This window comes from Artemia sp. Qi Xiang Cuo, chromosome 17 (genome assembly GCF_049724085.1).
Source record: "Artemia sp. Qi Xiang Cuo chromosome 17, ASM4972408v1, whole genome shotgun sequence".
Lineage (NCBI taxonomy): Eukaryota > Metazoa > Arthropoda > Branchiopoda > Anostraca > Artemiidae > Artemia > Artemia sp. Qi Xiang Cuo.
In genome coordinates this window covers 38,371,286-38,395,673 of record NC_142810.1, presented here as the reverse complement: position 1 = coordinate 38,395,673, position 24,388 = coordinate 38,371,286, and the positions used below count along the sequence as shown (strand labels likewise).

At 33.0% G+C, this 24,388-nt stretch overlaps 1 protein-coding gene across 2 annotated transcripts in view; it reads right to left on the bottom strand.

The window, feature by feature from the left end:
• LOC148942175 (arylsulfatase G-like) overlaps positions 1–24,388 on the bottom strand; it is a 183,153-nt gene that overhangs the window by 82,653 nt on the left and 76,112 nt on the right. The window contains exon 2 of one of the 2 annotated variants that reach the window (XM_089102947.1): positions 23,314–23,400. The exons of the other annotated variant lie outside the window; for it this stretch is intronic. Within the exon in view, the coding sequence (XP_088959073.1) occupies positions 23,314–23,332 (19 nt within the window). The 5' untranslated portion in view covers positions 23,333–23,400. The remainder of the gene's footprint in view (positions 1–23,313; positions 23,401–24,388) is intronic. 2 annotated transcript variants of the gene reach the window in all.

The window sequence follows — 24,388 nt, the reverse complement described above, 5'->3', positions numbered from 1 at the left end:
TTTGGTTTTTTTTTTTGGAATTTGAGCAGTTGAAAAGGGTTTTTAGAAAATGAGGAAAAAAAGGAAAAAATTAAAAAGGAAAAACTTTGTCTTTGAGGGTATGTTTGTGTAAGATGATGTTCAGACAAAGTTTTTTATTTGGGCGTTTTTGAGGTAAGAGAGAGTAATTTGGGAGGATGGGATTATAAGGTAAACAGAGGGATTTTGGAGGCAAATTAAAAAAAAAAAAAAAAAAAAAAAAAACAGAACAATCCTTTCTACTCTGTAATTTTCAAATTAGGTGCTGAGGGGGGTAGGCACCTACTCAGGGATTTTTCAGAACCATCCTTCTCAGGATACTTGTTAAATCTTGTATTTTGGGTATAGGGACTTGAAACATCCGGTATGGGGTTCTACGACATGTTAAATTTGATGTTGCAATTTTCATCAAGATCTCTCCTCCTTTTTATAATCATTAGGATTTTCACCTGCTAATAACTTGAAATCAATGATTTTACACTTAATAAATTTTACATATTTGGAATCAGTAGCCTTATAATCTGTTGATGTATGTTAACGTGAATGTCCGAATACTGGTTAATGTCGACATTCACCGGTGAATATCCCTAATTCCTTTTTCTCTGCTTGGACTTAATTAGCTTTGCTAGTCAGCTTTTTGTCTTATGCAAGCTATGATGGTAAAACTTAAAGTTAGGTTAGGCTAGATTATGTTAGTTTAAGTTACGTTACGTTAGATTAGGTTAAATTTGGTTATACATATAACAAATAAGTTAAGAACCTCGCCTAAGCTAAACTAAGCTAACCCAACGAAACCTAACCTAACCTGTCATCATCAAACTTTGCATTAAACTGAAACAGTTGACTGGCAATGCTGACTAAATCCAAGGAGAAGAAAAGGTATTTTGGATATTCACCGTTAATGTCGACATTCACGAATATCGAACATTCACAGTAACATATACACCATATTATTTTCAAACTTCCTTTGTTTTTAGAGTTTCGGCTTCTACTGAAAAAGGTAGTTATCATTTACCGCTCATCACCAGCAACTTTTGATTACGTTTGAATGACCATTCAGATTTAAGAGTGAGTAGGACTTTTTACCCTTTTGGAAGCATAATTTTTGACTCACTCTTTTAGGAATGTGGTTTATAACATGCCCTGAAGGATCTTTGCTTAGATATCCACAAGAAAATAATAGAATACTTGTACTAAAATTAAAAACGGGAAAATGCTTAAAAGCGTATTCTACCTTAAAATAAAAAACTTATACTTATGATGGAAACATTATGGAGGAGTTAAGGAAGACTTTAACTTCCAACACTGGAGACGGAAGGTCTTAAGCATGTCGAATCAAACTAACGAGAAATACCATTTCACTTCAAACGTGTATAGCGAGCCAATCCAACTCTGAGATATATTCTTTTGAGGGCATTCAATAGACCAAGTACAAAGAACTAGTCATATTTGCGGAGTAACGGTAATGTAACGGTAATGTAGTAACAGTAACGGTCAATAATGCAATGACTAGGGAAAAGAGCATTCCAAGCGCAAGGAGAGCTAGAAAAAGTCACCAAATACAAGGTGAAAACCAAACTTTGAAAAGAATCAAGCGAAAAATCAATAACCCCCCTCGTCATCTACCATGGGTGACTTTTCTTACCACAATGACTTTATCGAACATTGTCTTAAGCATAATTGGAAAATTTCAAAACTTTAACTCAAAAAAAGTTTTTTATTTTGTTTTAGGTGATTAGGATTCCGCTGCTGACGAAACAGAGCTAATAGATATTTCTAGTTCTTTATGCTGTACCAGTTACCTACAAAATGCCCAGGACTATTAAAGATGAGACGAGAAAACCAGACAATTTGGTTACAAAGATTATTGCACTGTAGCAATTAAATAAAAAATAAACAGTTTTTTTTAACTGAAAGTAAGGAACGACGTTAAAACTTAAAACGAGCAGAAATTATTCCGTATATAAAAGGGGCTGTCCCCTCCTCAACGTCTCGCTCTTTACGCTAAATTTTTTTATTGTTTAAAAAAATAGAGTTGTGAGAAAGTCAAACTTTCTCACAACTTTTTGAATTCCGTTGACTTTGAATTAAAGTTACCAATTATTTTGCAGTAGGTTGCATAGGTTGTATCAAGATATGGCCAATTGTAGACAGAGAAAAGCCAAGACAGAGAGTCCAAGTATTTGAGAGGCAAATATTTAAATGGCTGGGGCACGGGTAAAGAGCGAGACGTTGAGGAGGGGGCAGCCCCTTTCATATACGGAATAATTTCTGTTCGTTTTAAGTTTTAACGCCGTTCCTTACTTTCAGTTAAAAAACTTGTTTTTTATTTAATCTTTGAACATTTTTGAATTAATGCAGGTTTTGATTTTGGCTCATCGTACATGAATAATTAAAAAAAAAATTTGCATATTAATTTTACTGTTATTTGGTTAAATGGCTTTCTAGAAACTTGTTTAATTTTATTTACGAACGTTTTTATTAGTGATAAATACACGTAACTTACGAATTAACTTACGTAACGAATTCGCCCCCTAGTCAATACCTTGGTCTTTAAGCTAAAGTTCGAATTTTGTTCCAGTTCCTTAAAAATGACCCCTTAATCACAAAGGCCGTTAATTAGAATAAATAGCTCTTATGAAAGTACTTAAAAATCTTTGGATTAAAGAGCGAGGTATTGAATAGGGGGTGAAACCAATCATATACGTAATATTTTCTTTTTGTTTTAAGTTTTGATGTTGCTCCTTACTTTCAGTTGAAAAACTTTTTTTTTTATTTAATTTCTTATCTTTTTCTTTAATAATGCTGGGAAATCCGGCGCCCCCTTCATAGCAATGTCCCTTTCCCCCTGAAAACTTACTTCATAGAAAGATTCTCCCATATTCAGTTACACGGTGGTTCAGTTACAGGGGTTCAGTTGCTTGGGGTTCAGTTACACGGGGGTTCAGTTACACGCACACCATAGTAGAGAAGGAAGTACCATTTTGCATAGGCCCCCGTACCAAACAGGTTTTTCTGGTAGGTATTCTATTCTACAGGTCATTACACCTTTGCCAAGAGATTAAACCAGTATTGTCTATAACTTAATTTACGTAGGTTAAACTTCCGGTGGTTAAGAAAGCGTAACGAGTAATTAAAGTATGAGAAATGGGATGCTATAATTAGAATGGTTTTAAGTTGAAAATTGTGACGTGAAAATAACTCAGTTATTTGCTTGCGTGTATAGGAATTCCTATGTTATTTGCTTGCCTGTATTTTGTGTTAAATAAGTAGTTTTTGTATCTGTTAAAAGAGCTTTAAGGGGTTTGAGAGACTCTGTTGCCTGATTCCTTGTTGTTTTTTTTTACTTATGTCTAATTAAAAAAGTCGTTTTGTTTTAAATAGATAGTTTTGTATCTTTTATAATAGCGTAAAGGTGTTTGATAAACTAAGTTGTCTGATTAAGTGTGGTGGTTCTTTAATTGCTGAGCATTAAAAAAGAAGTTTTTGTTTTAAATAACTAGTTCTTTGCGTGTATACGAATTCCCTTGTTATTTGCTTGCGTGTATAGGAATTCCCATGTTATTTGCTTGCGTGTATAGGAATTCCAATGTTATTTGCTTGCGTGTATAGGAATTCCCTTGTTTTTTGCATGCGTGTATAGGAATTCCCATGTTATTTGCTTTCGTGTATAGGAATCCCCATGTTATTTGCTTGCGTGTATAGGAATTCCCATGTTATTTGCTTGCGTGTATAGGAATTCCCATGTTATTTGCTTGCGTGTATAGGAATTCCCATGTTATTTGCTTGCCTGTATTTTGTTTTAAATAAGTAGTTTTTGTATCTTTTAAAAGAGCTTTAAGGGGTTTGAGAGACTCAGTTGCCTGATTCCGTGTGGTTTTTCTTTACTTAGTGCTCATTAAAAACGAAGTTTTGTTTTAAATAAGTAGTTTTTGTATCTTTTAAAAGAGCTTTAAGGGGTTTGAGAGACTCTGTTGCCTGATTCCGTGTGGTTTTTATTTACTTAGTGCTCATTAAAAACGAAGTTTTTGTTTTAAATAAGTAGTTTTTTGCGTGTATAGGAATTCCCTTGTTATTTGCTTGCGTGTATAGGAATTCCCATGTTATTTGCTTGCGTGTATAGGAATTCCCATGTTATTTGCTTGCCTGTATAGGAATTCCCATGTTATTTGCTTGCGTGTATAGGAATTCCCATGTTATTTGCTTGCGTGCATAGGAATTCCCATGTTATTTGCTTGCGTGTATAGGAATTCCCATGTTATTTGCTTGCTTGTATAGGAATTCCCATGGTATTTGCTTGCGTGTATAGGAATTCCCATGTTATTTTCTTGCTTGTATAGGAATTCCCATGTTATTTGCTTGCGTGTATAGGAATTCCCATGTTTTATGCCTGCGTGTATAGGAATTCCCAATGCTATTCCAGGACCTTATGTTCTTTCCTATGCTATTATAAGGGGTTTTCCGTGTGGTTTTTCTTTACTTGGTACCCATTAAAAACAAAATTTTTGTGTTAAATAAGAAGTTCTTATATCTTTTAAAATAGCTTTACGGGGTTTGAGAGACTCGATTGCCTGATTCCGTGTGGTTTTTCTTTACTTAGTGCTCATTAAAAACGAAGTTTCTGTTTTAAATAAGTAGTTTTTGTATCTGTTAAAAGAGCTTTAAGGGGTTTGAGAGACTCTGTTGCCTGATTCCGTGTGGTTTTTCGTTACTTAGTGCTCATCAAAAACGAAGTTTTTGTTTTAAATAAGTAGTTTTTTGCGTGTATAGGAATTCCCTTGTTATTTGCTTGCATGTATAGGAATTCCCTTGTTATTTGCTTGCTTTTATATGTTGTCACTTGCTTTTTGATTGCGTGTTTTTTAATAACCTTGGTATGTTCGGTATTTTTTTTTATTACACTTGAGATGGTCGTTAGTTTATATTTCTAACCTGTTTAGGTTATGTATTGAATATTAATTCCTTTGTTATTTGCTTGCGTGTATAGGAATTCCCATGTTATTTGCTTGCATGTATAGGAATTCCCACGTTATTTGCTTGCTTGTATAGGAATTCCAAATGCTATTCCAGGACCTTATGTTCCTTCCTATGCTATTATAAGGGCTTTTCCGTGTGGTTTTTCTTTACTTGGTACCCATTAAAAACAAAATTTTTGTGTTAAATAAGTAGTTCTTATATCTTTTAAAAGAGCTTTACGGGGTTTGAGAGACTCGATTGCCTGATTCCGTGTGGTTTTTCTTTATTTGGTGCCCATTAAAAACACAATTTTTGTGTTAAATAAGTAGTTCTTGTATCTTTTAAAAGAGCTTTACGGGGTTTGAGACACTCTGTTGCCTGATTCCGTTTGGTTTTTCTTTACTTAGTGCTCATTAAAAACGAAATTTTTGTGTTAAATAAGTAGTTCTTGTATCTTTTAAAAGAGCTTTACGGGGTTTGAGAGACTCGGTTGTCTGATTCCGTGTGGTTTTTCTTTACTTGGTGCCCATTAAAAACGAAATTTTTGTGTTAAATAAGTAGTTTTTTGTATCTTTTAAAAGAGCTTTAAGGGGTTTGAGAGACTCAGTTGCCTGATTCCGTGTGGTTTTTCTTTACTTAGTGCTCATTAAAAACGAAGTTTTTGTGTTAAATAAGTAGTTTTTGTATCTTTTAAAATAGCTTTAAGGGGTTTGAGAGACTCAAGTTGCTTGATTCCGTGTGGTTTTTCTTTACTTGGTGCCCATTAAAAACACAATTTTGTGTTAAATAAGTAGTTCTTGTATCTTTTAAAAGAGCTTTACGGGATTTGAGAGACTGTGGTGGCTGAGTCTGTTTGGTTTTTCTTTACTTAGTGATAATTAAAAACAAAATTTGTACGTTAAATAATTTGTTCTTGTATCTTTTAAAAGAACTTTACGGGGCTTGAGAAACTCGGTTGTCTGATTCCGTGTGATTTTTCTTTACTTGGTGCCCATTAAAAACGAAATTTTAGTTTTAAATATGTAGTTTTTGTATATTTTAAAATAGCTTTAAGGGGTTTTACACACTCAGTTGCCTGATTCCTTGTGGTTTTTCACTAATTAGTGCTCATTAAAAGCGAAGCGTTTCTGTTATATATGTAGTTTTTTGTATATTTTAAAATAGGTTTTAGGGGTTTGAGAGACTCAGTTGCTTGATTCCGTGTGGTTTTTCTTTACTTAGTGCTCATTAAAAACAAAGTTTTTGTGTTATTATTTGAGAAGTTAACTTTAGTATTTTATGGTTTTATGTGCCTGAAGTCATGAATTAGAATAGTTAATTACCTGTTTAGGGTTTTCAGACCTAGGTTTTTTAGGTTTTCGTGTGTGTTTGACTCCTGGGGTTTATTTTTTGAGAAGTTAACTTTAGTATTTTGTGGTTTTACGTGCCTGAAATCATGAATTAGAATAGTTAATTAGCAGTTTAGGGTTTTGAGACCTAGGTTTTTTAGATTTTCGTGGATGTTTGTTTCCTGGAGTTTATTATTTGAGAAGTTAACTTTAGTATTTCATGGTTCTTTCTTGAATTCACCTGCTGGATAAACAAAAAGACATTTAGTTCAAGAAATTATGACAAAATTCTAAGTAAGTAACAAACTCTTTCTTGAAGTTACCTCTTGGATACATAATGAAGAAATTTCATTTAAGAAATTATGAAAAAAATTGTAAGCAAGTAACAAACTCTTTCCTGAAGTCACCTCCTGGATACACAATGCAGATACTTCATTTAAGAAACTATGAAAAAAATTGTAAGTAAGTAAGTAACAAATTCTTTCTTGAAGTCACTTCTTGGATACACAATACAGAAATTTCATTAAAGAAACTATGAAAAAATTGTAAGTAAGTAGAAAATTCTTTCTTGAATTCACATGCTGGATGAACAAAAAGACATTTCGTTCAAGAAATTATGACAAAATTCTAAGTAAGTAACAAACTCTTTATTGTTTTCCCGACTTAGATACACGATGTAGAAATGTAATTCAATAAATTATGAAAAAATTCTCAGTAAGTAACAATTTCTTTCTTGAAGTAAACTCTTGGATACACAATACTGAAATTTCATTCAAGAAATTATGAAAATATTTGTAAGTAAGTAACAAACTCTTTATTGATTTCACCTCTTGGATATACAATACAGATACTTCATTCAATAAATTATGAAAAAATCGCAAGTAAGTAACAAACTCTTTATTGTTTTCACCTCTTGGGTATACAATGCGGATATTTCATTCAATAAATTATGAAAAAATTGTAAGCAAGTAACAAACTCTTTCCTGAAGTCACATCTTGGATAAACAATGCAGAAACTTCGTTTAAGAAATTATGAAAAAATTTTAAATAGGTAAGTAACAAATTCTTTCTTGAAGTCACCTCTTGTATACACAATGAAGAAATGTCATAAAAAAAATTATGAAAAAAATTGTAAGTAAGTAGCAAATTCCTTCTTGAATTCACCTGCTGAATAAACAAAAAGATATTTCGTTCAAGAAATTATGACAAAATTCTAAGTAAGTAACAAACTATTTCTTGAAGTTACCTCATGGATACACTATGCAGAAATATCATTTAAGAAATTATAAAAAATTGTAAGTAAGTAGCAAATTCTTTCTTGAATTCAACTCTTGGGTAAATAAAAAAGACATTTCATTCAAGAAATTACGACAAAATTTTAAGTAAGTAACAAACTCTTTCTTGAAATTACCTCAAGGATACACAATGCAGAAATTTCATTTAAGAAATTATGAAAAAAAAATTGTAAGCAAGTAACAAACTCTTTCATGAAGTCATCTCGTGGATACACAATGCATAAATGTCATTAAAGAAATTATGAAAAAATTGTAAGTAATTAGCAAATTCTTTCTTGAATTCACCTGCTGGATAAACAAAAAGACATTTCATTCAATTTCATTCAAGAAATTATGACAAAATTCTAAGTAAGTAACAAACTCTTTCTTGAAGTTACCTCATGGATACACAATGCAAAAATTTCATGTAAGAAATTATGAAAAAAAATTGTAAGCAAGTAACAAACTCTTTCCTGAATTCATCTCGTGGATACACAATGCAGAAATTTCATTAAAGAAATTTAGAAAAAATTGTAAGTAAGTAGCAAATTCTTTCTTGAATTCACCTGCTGGATAAACAAAGACATTTCGTTCAAGAAATTAAGACAAAATTCCAAGTAAGTAACAAACTAATTATTGTTTTCACGACTTAGATACACGATGTAGAAATTTAATTCAAGAAATTATGAAAAAATTCTCAGTAAGTAACAATTTCTTTCTTAAAGTCAACTCTTGGATACACCATACGGAAATTTCATTCAATAAATTATGAAAAAATTGTAAGCAAGTAACAAACTCTTTCCTGAAGTCACCTCTTGGATACACAATGCAGAAACTTCATTTAAGAAATTATCGAAAATTGTAAGTAAGTAGCAAATTCTTTCTTGAATTCGCCTCTTAGATAAACAAAAAAAGTCATTTCGTTCAAGAAATTATGACAAAATTCCAAGTAAGTAACAAACTCATTATTGTTTTCACGACTTAGATACACGATGTAGAAATTTAATTCAAGAAATTATGAAAAAATTCTCAGTAAGTAACAATTTCTTTCTTGAAGTCAACTCTTGGATACACAATGCGGAAATTTCATACAATAAATTATGAAAAAATTGTAAGCAAGTAACAAACCCTTTCCCGAAGTCACCTATTCGATACACAATGCAGAAACTTCCTATAAGAAATTATCAAAAATTGTAAGTAAGTAGCAAATTCTTTCTTGAATTCGCCTCTTGGATAAACAAAAAAAATTCATTTTATTCATGAAACTATGATAAAATTCTAAATAAGTAACAAATCCTTTCTTGAAGTTACCTCATGGATACACAACGCAGAAATTTCATTTAAGAAATTATCAAAAATTGTAAGTAAGTAGCAAATTCTTTCTTGAATTTGCCTACTGGATAAATAAAAAAGACATTTCATTCAAGAAATTATGACATAATTCTAAGTAAGCAACAAACTGTTTCCTGAATCCTCCTCCTGAATGCAAAATACAGATATTTCATTTAAGAAATTACGAAAAAATTGTAAGCAAGTAACAAACTCTTTCTTGAATACACCTCGTGGATATACAATGCAGAAATTTCATTAAAGAAATTATGAGAAAATTTTAAGTAAGTAGAAATTTTTTTTTTGAATTCACCTGCTGGATAAACAAAGACATTTCGTTCAAGAAATTATGAGAAAATTCCAAGTAAGTAACAAACTCTTTATTGTTTTCACGACTTAGATATACGATGTAGAAATTTAATTCAAGAAATTATAAAAAAAGGAAAGTAAGTAACAAACTCTTTATTGATTTCACCCCTTGGATACAAAATAAGACATTTCATTCAAGAAATTATGACAAAATTCTAAGTAAGTAAAAACTCATTCTTGAATTCGCCGTTTGCATGCACAATACAAAAATTTCATTCTATGGGAACCTCTACACGTGATTAAACACGTTTTGAAACTAAATGCTAATTGCTTGCCTTTCCTTGGCACCTTTCCAAACGAGCGGGGATTCCCCACTGGTTCCTACACATTGCAAAAAAGTGACCAGCACGAAAACTCCACGTTTTCAACCAGACTGGTTTTTAACACGACACACAAACAGAGTCATAGTGAGAGAGATATCCAAAAAGTTGGGTTAATCTAGGTTAACTTAGAGTGGGGCGCCCCGCTAAGTGAAACAAGATTAAACCAACTTTTTGGATATCTCTCTCACTATGACTCTGTTTGTGTCGTGTCAAAAACCAGTCTGGTTGAAAACGTGGAGTTTTCGTGCTGGTCACTTTTTTGCAATGTGTAGGAACCAGTAGGGAATCCCCGCTCGTTTGGAAAGGTGCCAAGGAAAGGCAAGCAAATAGCATGTAGTTTCAAAACGTGTTTAATCACGTGTAGAGGTCCCATAGAATGAAATTTCTGTATTGTGCATGTAAACGGCGAATTCAAGAATGAGTTTTTTAATTACTTAGAATTTTGTCATAATTTCTTGAATGAAATGTCTTTGTTTGTATCCAAGATGTGAAATCAATAAAGAGTTTGTTACTTACTTTCCTTTTTTTATAATTTCTTGAATTTAATTTCTACATCGTATATCTAAGTCGTGAAAACAATAAAGAGTTTTTTACTTACTTGGAATTTTCTCATAATTTCTTGAACGAAATGTCTTTTTGTTTATCCAGCAGGTGAATTCAAAAAAAAAAATTCTGCTTACTTACAATTTTCTCATAATTTCTTTAATGAAATTTCTGCATTGTGTATCCACGAGGTGTATTCAAGAAAGAGTTTGTTACTTGCTTACACTTTTTTCGTAATTTCTTAAATGAAATATCTGTATTGTGCATTCAGGAGGAGGATTCAGGAAACAGTTTGTTGCTTACTTAGAATTATGTCATAATTTCTTGAATGAAATGTCTTTTATTTATCCAGTAGGCGAATTTAAGAAAGAATTTGCTACTTACTTACAATTTTTGATAATTTCTTAAATTAAATTTCTGCGTTGTGTATCCATGAGGTAACTTCAATAAAGAATTTGTTACTTTTTTAGAATTGTGTTATAATTTCTTGAACGAAATGTTTTTTTTCGTTTATCAAAGAGTTAAATTCAAGAAAGAATTGGTTACGTACTTAAAATTTTTGATAATTTTTTTAATAAAAATTTTGCATTGTGTATCCAAGAGATGACTTCGGGAAAGAGTTGTTTAATCGCTTACAATTTTTTCATAATATATTGTATGAAATTTCCTTATTGTGTATCCAAGAATTGACTTCAAGGAAGAAATTGTTACTTACTGAGAATTTTTTCATAATTTCTTGAAGTAAATTTCTACATCGTGTATCTCAGGCGTGAAAACAATAATAAGTTTGTTACTTACTTGGAATTTTGTCGTAATTTCTTGAACGAAATGAATTTTTTTTGTTTATCTAAGAGACGAATTCAATAAAGAATTTGCTACTTAGTTACAATTTTTGATAATTTCTTAAATGAAGTTTCTGCATTGTTTATCCAAGAGGTGACTTCAAGAAAGAGTTTGTTACTTGCTTACAATTTTTTCATAATTTATTGAATGAAATTTCCGTATTGTGTATCCAAGAGATGCCTTCAAGAAAGAAATTGTTACTTACTGAAAATTTTTTCATAATTTCTTGAATTAAATTTCTACATCGTGTATCTAAGTCGTGAAAACAATAATGAGTTTGTTACTTACTTGGAATTTTGCCATAATTTCTTGAACGAAATGTCTTTTTGTTTATCCAGCAGGCGAATTCAAGAAAGAATTTGCTACTTACTGACAATTTTTTCATATTTTCTTTAATGAAGTTTCTGCATTGTGTCTCCATGAGGTGACTTCATGAAAGAGTTTGTTACTTGCTTACAATTTTTTTTCATAATTTCTTACATTAAATTTCTTCATTGTGTATCCATGATGTAACTTAAAGAAAGAGTTTCTGATTTAAATAGAAGTGTGTCGTCTTTTTTTGTATGAAAGGTGTTTTTTATTTGCACATGTTTCAAATTACATAAAGTATGATATGTTTAATTAAATATTATTTATAATTTCTGTATTGACATTTCTGTAATGTGTGCAAATGTTGTAACACCATAACAGAGTTTGTTGCTAAATTATACGTTTCTCATAGTTTCTTGAATGAAATTGAAAGAAATGTCTTTTTGTTTATCCAGCAGGTGAATTCAAGAAAGAATTTGCTACTTACTTAAAATTTTTTCATAATTTCTTTAATGAAATTTCTGCATTGTTTATCCACGAGATGACTTCATGAAAGAGTTTGTTACTTGCTTACAATTTTTTTTCATAATTTCTTAAATGAAATTTCTGCATTGTGTATCCATGAGGTAACTTCAAGAAAGAGTTTGTTACTTACTTAGAATTTTGTCTTAATTTCTTGAATGAAATGTCTTTTTTATTTACCCAAGAGGTGAATTCAAGAAAGAATTTGCTACTTAATTACAATTTTTGATAATTTCTTAAATGAAATTTCTGCATTGTGTATCCAAGAGGTAACTTCAAGAAAGAGTTTGTTACTTACTTTGAATTTTGTCATAATTTCTTGAACGAAATGTCTTTTTGTTTATTCACCAGGTGAATTCAAGAAGGAATTTTGTACTTAATTACAATTTTTTCATAATTTCTTTAATGAAATTTCTGCATTGTGTATACAAGAGGTGACTTCAAGAAAGAATTTGTTACTTACCTATTTACAATTTTTTCATAGTTTCTTATTTGAAGTTTCTGCATTGTGTATCCAAGATGTGACTTCAGGAAAGAGTTTGTTACTTGCTTACAATTTTTTCATAATTTAGTGAATGAAATATCCGCATTGTATACCCAGGAGGTGAAAACAATAAAGAGTTTGTTACTTACTTGCGATTTTTTCATAATTTATTGAATGAAGTATCTGTATTGTATATCCAAGAGGTGAAATCAATAAACAATTTGCTACTTACTTACAACTATTTTCATAATTTCTTGAATGAAATTTTCGTATTGTGTATCCAAGAGTTGACTTCAAGAAAGAAATTGTTACTTACTGAGAATTTTTTCATAATTTCTTGAATTTCTTGAATTTCTACATTTCTACATCGTGTATCTAAGTCGTGAAAACAATAAAGAGTTTGTTACTTACTTAGAATTTTTTTATAGTTTCTTGAACGAAATGTCTTTTTGTTTATCCAACAAAAGAACTTAAGAAAGAATTTACTACTTACTTACAATTTTTTCATAGTTTCTTTAATGAAATTTCTGTATTGTGTATCCAAGAAGTGACTTCAAGAAAGAATTTGTTACTTGCTTACTTACAATTTTTTTCATAGTTTCTTAAATGAAGTTTCTGAATTGTGTATCCAGGAGGTGATTTCAGGAAAGAGTTTGCTACTTGCTTATAATTTTTTTCATAATTTCTTAAACGAAATTTATGCATTGTGTATCCAATAGGTAACTTCAAGAAAGAGTTTGTTACTTACTTAGAATTTTGTCATAGTTTCTTGAACGAAATGTCTTTTTGTTTATCCAGCAGGTGAATTCAAGAAAGAACCATGAAATACTAAAGTTAACATCTCAAATAATAAACTCCAGGAAACAAACACCCACGAAAATCTAAAAAACATAGGTCTGAAAACCCTAAACTGCTAATTAACTATTCTAATTCATGATTTCAGGCACGTAAAACCACAAAATATTAAAGTTAACTTCTCAAATAATAAACCTCAGGAGTCAAACACACACGAAAATCTAAAACACCTAGGTCTGAAAACCCTAAACAGCTAATTAATTATTCTAATTCATGACTTCAGGCACATAAAACCATAAAATACTAAAGTTAACTTCTCAAATAATAACACAAAAACTTTGTTTTTAATGTGCACTAAGTAAAGAAAAACCACACGGAATCAAGCAACTGAGTCTCTCAAACCCCTTAAAGCTATTTTAAAAGATACAAAAAAATACTTATTTAAAACAAAAAATTCGTTTTTAATGGGCACTAAGTAAATAAAAACCAAACGGAATCAGGCAACAGAGTCTCTCAAACCCCTTAAAGCTCTTTTAAAATATACAAGAACTACTTATTTAACACAAAAATTTCGTTTTTAATGAGCACTAAGTAAAGAAAAACCAAACGGAATCAGGCAACAGAGTGTCTCAAATCCCGTAAAGCTCTTTTAAAAGATAAAATAACTACTTATTTAAAACAAAATTTTGTTTTTAATGGGCACCAAGTAAACAAAAACCACACGGAATCAAGCAACTGAGTCTCTCAAACCCCTTAAAGCTATTTTAAAAGATACAAAAACTGCTTATTTAACACAAAAACTTCGTTTTTAATGAGCACTAAGTAAAGAAAAACCCACACGGAATCAGGCAACTGAGTCTCTCAAACCCCTTAAAGCTCTTTTAAAAGATACAAAAAACTATTTATTTAACACAAAAATTTCGTTTTAATGGGCACCAAGTAAAGAAAAACCACACGGAATCAGACAACCGAGTCTCTCAAACCCCGTAAAGCTCTTTTAAAAGATACAAGAACTACTTATTTAACACATAAATTTCGTTTTTAATGAGCACTAAGTAAAGAAAAACCAAACGGAATCAGGCAACAGAGTGTCTCAAACCCCGTAAAGCTCTTTTAAAAGATACAAGAACTACTTATTTAACACAATAATTGTGTTTTTAATGGGCACCAAGTAAAGAAAAACCACACGGAATCAGGCAATCGAGTCTCTCGAACCCCGTAAAGCTCTTTTAAAAGATATAAGAACTACTTATTTAACACAAAAATTTTGTTTTTAATGGGTACCAAGTAAAGAAAAACCACACGAAAAAGCCCTTATAATAGCATAGGAAGGAACATAAGGTCCTGGAATAGCATTGGGAATTCCTATACACGCAGGCGTATAACATGGGAATTCCTATACACGCAAGCAAATAACTTGGGAATTCCTATACAAGCAAGCAAATAACATGGGAATTCCTATATACGCAAGCAAATAACATGGGAAGTCCTGTACAAGCAAGCAAAGAACAAGGGAATTCCTATACACGCAAGCAAATACCATGGGAATTACTATACACGCAAGCAAATAACAGGGGAATTCCTATACACGCAATCAAATAACACGGGAATTACTATACAAGCAAGCAAATAACATGGGAATTCCTATACATGCAAGCAAATAACATGGGAATTCCCATACACGCAAGCAAATAACATGGGAATTCCTATACACGCAAAAAACTACTTATTTAAAACAGAAACTTCGTTTTTAATGAGCACTAAGTAAAGAAAAACCACACGGAATCAGGCAACAGAGTCTCTCAAACCCCTTAAAGCTCTTTTAACAGATACAAAACTACTTATTTAAAACAAAACTTCGTTTTTAATGAGCACTAAGTAAAGAAAAACCACACGGAATCAGGCAACTGAGTCTCTCAAACCCCTTAAAGCTCTTTTAAAAGATACAAAAACTACTTATTTAACACAAAATACAGGCAAGCCAATAACATAGGAATTCCTATACACGCAAGCAAATAACTGAGTTATTTTTACGTCACAATTTTCAACTCTTACCATTCTAATTATAGCATCCCATTTCTCATACTTTAATTACTCGTTACGCTTTGTTAACCACCGGAAGTTTAACCTACGTAAATTAAGTTATAGACAATACTGGTTTAATCTCTTGGCAAAGGTGTAATGATCTGTAGAATAGGACTACCAGAAAAACCTGTTTGGTACGGGGGCCAATGCAAAATGGTACTTCCTTCTCTACTCACCACAAATACTATATGTTAACATAAGGTTAAGTTCATAGGTTTAAGCCCTCTCCCCGGGGACTTAGAGGGATTAAGTCATCCTAAAAGACATAGTTATCATATTTTCGATCATGCTGAACAAAATGGCAATCTCAAAATTTCAATCAGATGACTTTGGGAAAAAAATGAGCGTGGGAGGGGAACTAGTTGCCCTCCATTTTTTGTTCACTTCATAAGAGCACTAGAACTTTTAATTTCCGTTCGAATGAGCCCTACCACGATATTATAGAACCACTGGTTCGATACGATCATCCCTGGGAAAAAAAAAACCAAAGAAACACGCATCCGTGATTTTTCTTCTGGCAAAAAATGCAAATTCCACATTTTTGCAGATATGTGCTTGAAACCTCTACTGTAGGGTTCTCTGATACGCTGAATAAGATGGTGTGATTTTCATTAATGTTCTATAGCTTTTAGGGGGTCCTTCCCCCTTTTTTCTAAAATCAGCCAAATTTTCTGAGGCACCTTACTTTTTATGGATAAGACTAAACTTGATGAAACTTATATATTTGAAATCAGCATCAAAATTTGATTCTTTTGATGTATCTATTGGTATCAAAATTCCATTTTTTAGAGTTTCGGTTACCATTGAGCCGGGTCGGAGTAAGGAGTTACTTACAGTTCGTTACCACGAACTGTTTTATAATACTATAGGGCTGCTGAAGAAATGAGCCATATCCCTGTAATGACTTATTTATTTTCCCCCCACCACTTTTTAAGGGCTGGTTACAGAAGCTTCAGGTGGGGCTCATTAAAGTGGAAACCGGAAATTCTAGTGCCTGTTTTAATTCAAAAGCGACCGGAGGGCAACCAGACATCTCCGTTCCCCTTTTTTGTTCAAAATAGTCAAAAAGTTTAAATTCATGTTCCACCAGGGTTACCATAACCCTCACATAGCCTTGGGCAAGGGTCGTAAATAATGCTAAATGCCAATTGTTTACACCTAGTTTTACAATTACGAAAAATTAAGCAAGAAAAACGGGTTTTAATTTTGATACAGCAGTGAATAAATGCAACAAAATAAACACTTAATTAAACAAACACGCTCCGAACATTTTAATTTTAGTTTTACAATTTATAACTAATTATATAATTATAAATATAATTATAAGCTAATTATAGTTTTACAATAGAAAAGGCAGGGGGAGTGACTTGATCCGGGTATTTGATTGTCTAAAAATTCTTGGGGATCAGTATATAGGTAAAAAGAATCAAACGTTTTGTTGTTGGAGGGGGTGGAAGATAGGGTCCAAAAATCTGCTATAAAATTCTTTCCCTAACCAGTTTGAATAAGGCATTGAACCAAGTTAAAGGTTATGTGTTAAATATGTTCCAGAGATCGCTTCCCCCCTCCCGAAACGAGCCCTAAAAGGAACGATTTTTCCAATTGGCTTATTTACTTAAGCCCCCGGGCTAAGGAGGCCCAAAAGCAGGAGGTAAAAAACATTGATTACCACCAAAACGGGGCCCAATCAAGGACCAGAATTGCAGTCAAAAGCACTTATTGAAACCGATTGCAATTAATTATTTTCCTATTGTGCTTCCAAGTTCAATAAGCTGCAATTTGTCCTTTTACAGATAGAAAATTCATAGAATATTTATAACAATGTTTTTGGTTAGTTTTAATGGCTATATGAATTTCTATGATGTTTATACATTTTTGTAATAAAAATAGAGTCAAAACCACACACAAAAGAGCACAAAAATTACGCTTATTCAATTAGTTAGTGCAATTAATTGCAATCTGTAACTAAGGATCAACATGGCTAAGTCTAACTTTATTATTTTCTCGCGATCACCAAACTTTTACCCATGGATTAAGGAATTAGATATGTCTAATGGCCTTATAAAAAGGACCGCGTCTTTTAAATACCTTGGGATTGTGATAGATGAAACTATCTTTTAAGCAACATGGAACTTTAACTAGCTAAATTCTGGCAAGAAATCAAGGTATAATGAAGAAACTCCAACATTGTTTTTATTTTTTCTTTAATACACCCGTATATACTTTATTGTTCGAGTATTTGGCTCTCTGCTTTTCTTCTATCCTTAAACCAATAAGAGTTCTATAAAATCATGCAGTAAGAATTTTAGCCGGCATATCTCCACGTAAGTCTGTTCGAGAAATTTACCCAACTTTAAAAATGTCGCCGGCTGCAGGCCTTCGTGAATTCTACGTATTGTGGTTTATTTTCGGACTGCAGCAGGATATTCAGCCTCGTTGTTTGGATGATTTATTGTCCATTAGGTCTACTGTTCATTTTTACGATACAAGGGGTAGTACGGACTTCTATGTACCTAGAGGTATTTCTTCCCGTTCATGTTTTTCTTTTTTTTATAGAGGTATACGGAAATGGAATAGTTTAACTAGTAATATTAAGATTATTGGAGACCCCAATATATTTAGAAAAACCATTAAGGAACTGATTTTCGCCGAATACGAGTTTTGATTGATCGATTAATTAATTTATTTATTGTATGTTGTGTTGATATGATGTTCCCGGAGGAAGAACAATATATGATATTATTTTGTATTTATTGTTTAGTGTGGTGGTATTAGTGGTGTCGGTGGCCAAGTGTTCTTTTTGTTTAAAGGATTTTGTTTTCTCTACTTCCCCCACGGACAAGCTTCGCTTTTTAGGGGAAGTAACAATAAGTTTTGTTCATATGTTTTTTTTTCCAATAAATCCTTCTCTCTTCAATCAGTTGCAATACACACTGTTGAACGCGGGACATATGTTGCCTGGTTATCAAAATGACTCATCTTCAATATTTCGGTAACTGCTTTGGTATTAAGTTAAAACTTTTGGGGAGTAGGAGGGAGGGGTTGAATGTTAAACCGTGGATTCAGGAGGTTATCAAAATACCGTACCTGCGACATCACGGGAACAGCTCGGGGGATCAAGTTGAGACTTTCAGATAGTGTAGATGAAAAAACGGGGAGAAAAAACAGGGGACTTCAGGTTTTGTGCTGGGAGGCGGTTAAAATGTTATTTATTTAACCCAACTGGACGTTTTTGCACTAGAAGTCTCAACGAAAATTAGGATCTATTTAGGTCTTAACAGCAAGATAAATCAAAGGCACCATGTGGTGCGAGATTATCAAAATAATGTGTTTGAAATATCTTTGGAATGACTTATGAAATCAATATAAAACCTTCAGGCAGCGTTAGTGAAGCCAGGTTTAGTTATAATCTGGGGGAGGGAGCAGGGGGAGCCTTAAGCATTTTCACTTGCAACCATTGGACATTTTTAAACTATGAATCTATGACAATCTATCCAAGGTTGAGTAGCGAGGTAAAGCAAAAGGCGCGATTTATTTCAGGGTGATCAAAATGGATTATCTGCGTAGTCCTGGAATAGGCCTCGGGGGACCAAATTGAAGCTTGCAGGGAGTTTTGGGAGAGGAGTAGATTGTACATATGGAATTCCATCGCGCCCCTAGGAATCTCCATGTTATTCTATCGCGCCTCTACACCTTTTCAAAGAGATTCAGAACTCCCTCATATGGCCTTACATTTCTATAGAAGCCATACGAATTACCATGCTATTCTATGTTCCTTCCATTGTTATTCTATGGGAACTCTACACGTGATTAAACACATTATGAAACTATGTGCTATTTGCTTATGTCCCGTTGGTACCATTCCAAACGAGTGGGGATTCCCCGCCTGTTCCTAAACATTGCAAAAAAGATAACAGTATGAACGGGGGAATCCCCGCACAAATTTGTTTCAACTCCAAGCTATACAACCAGACTGGTTTTTTTACAATCAGAATTGTTTGATTGACAGTTAAAAAGGGGTAATGAGATTTGCGAGTTGGAGTGTAGGATTTGCGAATTTGATCCTAATAAGGATTGACTTGAAATAAAAATTTTTAACAAGAAATTGCTGAAAAGTGTTTTGGAGGAGATGGGGTGATTGTGTACTGTATAATACACAAGTGATGTTTTGGACAGTGTTGTCAATTTAAAATAGTTTAGAAATAAGAAATTTTTAAACAAGAAATGACTGAAAAGTGTTTTGGAGGAGATGGGGTGATTGTGTACTGTATAATACACAAGTGATGTTTTGGACAGTGTTGTCAATTTAAAATAGTTTAGAAATAAAAAAAATTTAACAAGAAACGGCTGAAAAGTGTTTTGGGGGAGATGGGGTGATTGTGTACTGTATAATACACATGTGATGTTTGGACAGTGTTTTCAATTTAAAATAGTTTAACGTTCCCTCCTTCCACCATTTCTGAGGGCAGGGGAGGGGGGTCAATTTTGGAGGGAAAATAAAAAATACCCAGAATCAAAAATAAATGGGATCTGCCTGACGGGGAAGCCTCCGCGGCCCTTGGTTCCCCCTTTTCGGCGGGCGGGGGAGGGGGGGGGTTAATTTTGGAGGGAAAACCAAAAATACTAAGAAACGAAAATAAATGGAATCTGCCTCAAGGGTAAGGCTCAGAGGCCCTTCGTTCCCCCATTTCTGAGAGCAGGGGAGGGAGGGTCAATTTTGGAGGGAAAACCAAAAATACTCAGAATCGAAAATAAATGGGATCTGCCTCAAGGGGAAGGCTCACAGGCCCTTCGTTCCCCCATTTCTGAGGACAGGGGAGGGGGAGGTCAATTTTGGAGGGAAAACCAAAAATACTCAGAATCGAAAATAAATGGGATCTGCCTCAAGGGGACGGCTCAGAGGCCCTTCGTTCCCCCATTTCTGAGGACAGGGGAGGGGGGGGGGGGTCAATTTTGGAGGGAAAACCAAAAATTGCTCAGAATCGAAAATAAATGGGATCTGCCTCAAGGGCAAGGCTCAGTGACCCCTCCTTCCTCCATTTCTGAGGGCCGGGAAGGGGGGGGTCAATTTTGGAGGGAAAACCAAAAATACTCAGACTCGAAAATAACTGGGATCTGCCTCATAGGGAAGGCTCAGAGGCCCTTCGTTCCCCCATTTCTGCGGGCAAGGGAGGGGGGGGGGTCAATTTTGGCGGGAAAATCAAAATGCTCAGAATCGAAAATAAAGCGTGATATTAATTTATTTTTTAATTCAGTAGTTTTTCAGCAAGGACACTCGATATCCTAAAAGTGTCTGATTAAAACTTTTGCATTGAGAATCGATGTTGTTAGCAGAATTTCAAAAAGGATCGTTAATGAGTGCTGGCGTGTCTGATGAAATAATTTAGGTTGTATGATAAATTTAATTTATTTTTTTAATTCAGTAGTTTTTCAGTAAGGACACTTGATATCCTAAAAGTGTCTGATCAAAACTTTTACCTTGAGAATCGATGTTGTTAGCAGAATTTCAAACAGGAACGCTTATGAGTGCTGGCGTATCTGATGAAATAATTTAGGTCGTATGATCAATTTAATTTATTTTTTAATTCAGTAGTTTTTCAGCAAGGACACTCGATATCCTAAAAGTGTTTGATTCAAACTTTTACCTTGAGAATCGATGTTGTTAGAAGAATTTCAAAAGGATTGTTTATGAGTGCTGGCGTATATGATGAAATAATTTAGGTCGCATGATAAATTTAATTTTTTTTTTAATTCAGTAGTTTTTCAGTAAGGACACTCGATATCCTAAAAGTGTCTGATTAAAACTTTTACCTTGAGCATCGATGTTGTTAGCAGAATTTCAAAAAGGATCGTTTATGAGTGTTAGCGTATTTGATGAAATAATTTAGGTCGTATGATCAATTTAATTTATTTTTTAATTCAGTAGTGAAAACAACTTCAACCGTGCCCAGCCCACCGCGATCAGAAATTAAATTATAAAAAAAAGTTTCTTCAACTGTACGTAAGGAGCGACCCGGCTCAATAGTAACCAAAACTCTAAAAAACGAATTAGTTGAAAAAAAAGTTTTAACAAGAAATGACTGAAAAGTATTTTTTTGGGGGGGATGGAGCGATGACAGATTGGATGTCTCAGACTAGTTATAGTGCTGTACTGTGGAACAAATTTCTTTCGAAAACACGGATGAATTAGTTAAAATTAAAGTTTTAACAAGAAATGTTTGAAAAGTATTTTTTGGGGGATGGGGCGATGACAGATTGGATGTCTCAAACTAGTTATAGTGATGTACTCTGGCATGAATTGCTTTCGAAAACCCGGATGAATTAGTTGAAAGTAAAGTTTTAACAAGAAATGTCTGAAAAGTATTTTTTTTGGGGGGGGGATGGGGCGACGACAGATTGGATGTCTCGGACTAGTTATAGTGCTGTACTCTGGCATGAATTTCTTTCAAAAACCCGGATGAATTATTTTAAAATAAATTTTTAACAAGTAATATCTGAAAATTATTTTTTGGGGGAGGGGGGCTATGCCAGATTTGATGTCTAAGATTACTTAAACTTCTGTACTTCGGCATGAAATGATTTCGAAAACACAGATAAATTAGATGAAAATAAATTTTTAACAAGAAATGTCTGAAAAGAATTTTTGGGGGGATGGGGCGATGACAGATTGGATGTCTCAGACTAGTTATTGTGCTGTACTCTGGCATGAATTGCTTTCAAAAACCCGGATGAATTAGTTGAAAATAAAGTTTTAACAAGAAATGTCTGAAAAGTATTTTTTGGGCGATGGGGGCGATGCCAGAGTGGATGTCTCAGACTAGTTATAGTATTGTACTCTGGCATGAATTGCTTTTGAAAACCCGGATGAACTAGTTGAAAATAAAGTTTTAACAAGAAATGTCTGAAAAGTATTTTTTTGGGGGGATGGAGCGATGACAGAGTGGAAGTCTCAGACTAGTGATAGTGCTGTACTGTGGTACAAAATGCTTTCGAAAACCCGGATGAATTAGTTGAAAATAAAGTTTTAAACAGAAATGTCTGAAAAGTATTTTTTGGGGGATGGGGGTGATGCCAGAGTGGATGTCTTAGACTAGTTATAGTGCTGTACTCTGGCATGAATTACTTTCGAAAACCCGGATGAATTAGTTGAAAATAAAGTTTTAACAAAGAAATGTCTGATAAGTATTTTTTTGGGGGGATGGAGCGATGACAGAGTGGATGTCTCAGACTAGTGATAGTGCTTTACTGTGGTACGAATTGCTTTCGAAAACCCGGATGAATTAGTTGAAAATAAAGTTTTAACAAGAAATGTCTGAAAAGATTTTTTTTTTATTGAATTTTTTTTTTATTGGACTAAATTCTTTTTGAACTTCAAAATTATTCAACTTTTTTTTTTTACGTATCTTAAAATGAAATGAAATATCTTTATGGCTCTAAAAATTGTACTCTATGCTTGCCCAGAGACACGATGCGGCTTTCCCACTGTTACTCTATGGCTGATTATCGACACTACCTAGTTTATTGCATGTATTAAATCAGTATTTTTTACACAGTGGAACAATAAACACATAACTAATATCTCTAAAAAGTGAAGATGAAGCATTTTAAGAAAGTGTGTTCACATGATAGTGTTATTGTAGCATTGAATGCTGACAAGGAGAAGTATTTAAACTATGAAATAAGTAAAAGTGGTAGCACTATCGGAAACGTATGCGTGCATTGTCATAATAGTAAGGAATTGAATTTCTTTGGAGTACCAAAAAAATTCAACTCTTATGATGGTGGATATGCGAGATTGAGATATCCGGAGATGATTGCACTCAAAGATAATGCCAACATAACAATAATAGTTGATAAAGAGGGACATCTTCTTGCTAGTGCTTGTGGTAACATGTTACCCAGTGTTAAAGCATATCGTCAGCTTTCGGGTATTAGCATTCAAATGAAAACAAAGACGAAAAGAAAGGCCTACTCTTCTACTAATATCATAAACCATATCCTGTCTACGTGCCGGAACTATTACCTGTGTAAAAATAGTGTGATAATAGACAGTGATATTGCTAGAAAAACAAAAATGACATTGTCAGAAAATATTACTAAGGAATATAAAGATGAATCGATGAAAAACAAAGTACCAGCAAACGTTACTGCCATTGATCAAACACTCAATGAATCAAATAATACGAAAGACGAAAAGCATATTGAGCCTGTCGATGACACACCTATAAAAATTGTGTATGATTCAAAATGGAATGATGATTATTCTACTGATTACAAACTAAGAGAAGACAATAGCTATAGTATCAAGAGAGAACATGGTGAAGCATTTTATGGAACAGATTAAAAAGGTACAAAGTTATTCATTCATATTAATAATGTATAATAATATATATTTTTTGTTTTAATATTCCACATGACATTATTTCATTAAAAATATATTATGCATTACATTGTTGTGTGTTAATTATTTTTAGAGTATGCTACCATATCAAACGTTTAGAATGTCTATTAAAACATCGGAGATGTAAGAAAAAGAATATAGTTCATTATTTTTAGAGTAAGCTAGCATATCGAACGTTTAGAATGTCTATTAAAACATCGGAGACGTAAGAAAAAGAATTTACATACATCATGTATCGGATAGATAGGTCAACATAGAGAAAATCTAAGTAAGTATGAATAAATTCTCTATCAACATCTATTGACAAATACTTGGGATAGCATTGACAAAATCAAAGTATCAGAGTGAATAAATTCTTTATCAATGTCTTTTGACAGATACGTTTGATAACACTGGCATAATTTAAGTATCAAATGGAACAAATTCTTTATTAACATTCTTTATCGATGCCATATGTCGGATACCTCGGATAACATTGACAAAATCTATCTATTAGAATGAATAAATTCTCTATCATCATCCATTGTCGGATTTCTCATTATGAAAAAATTGTAAGTAAGTAAGTAGTAAACTCTTTCTTGAATTCACCTCTTGGATACACAATACAGAAATTATATAAAAGAAAAATGTAATTTCCAGACTTCATTTGCATGCAATAGATACCGAGCGTTCTATGACTCCTCCCCGCAGTGAATTCTAAGGTTTTTATGACTCCTCCCCACAATGAATTCAGATGGTTTTAGGACTCATCCCCCTAGCCATAACTCCATTCAACCTTGAGTGAAAGTATAAAAGTTTGATGAAGTATT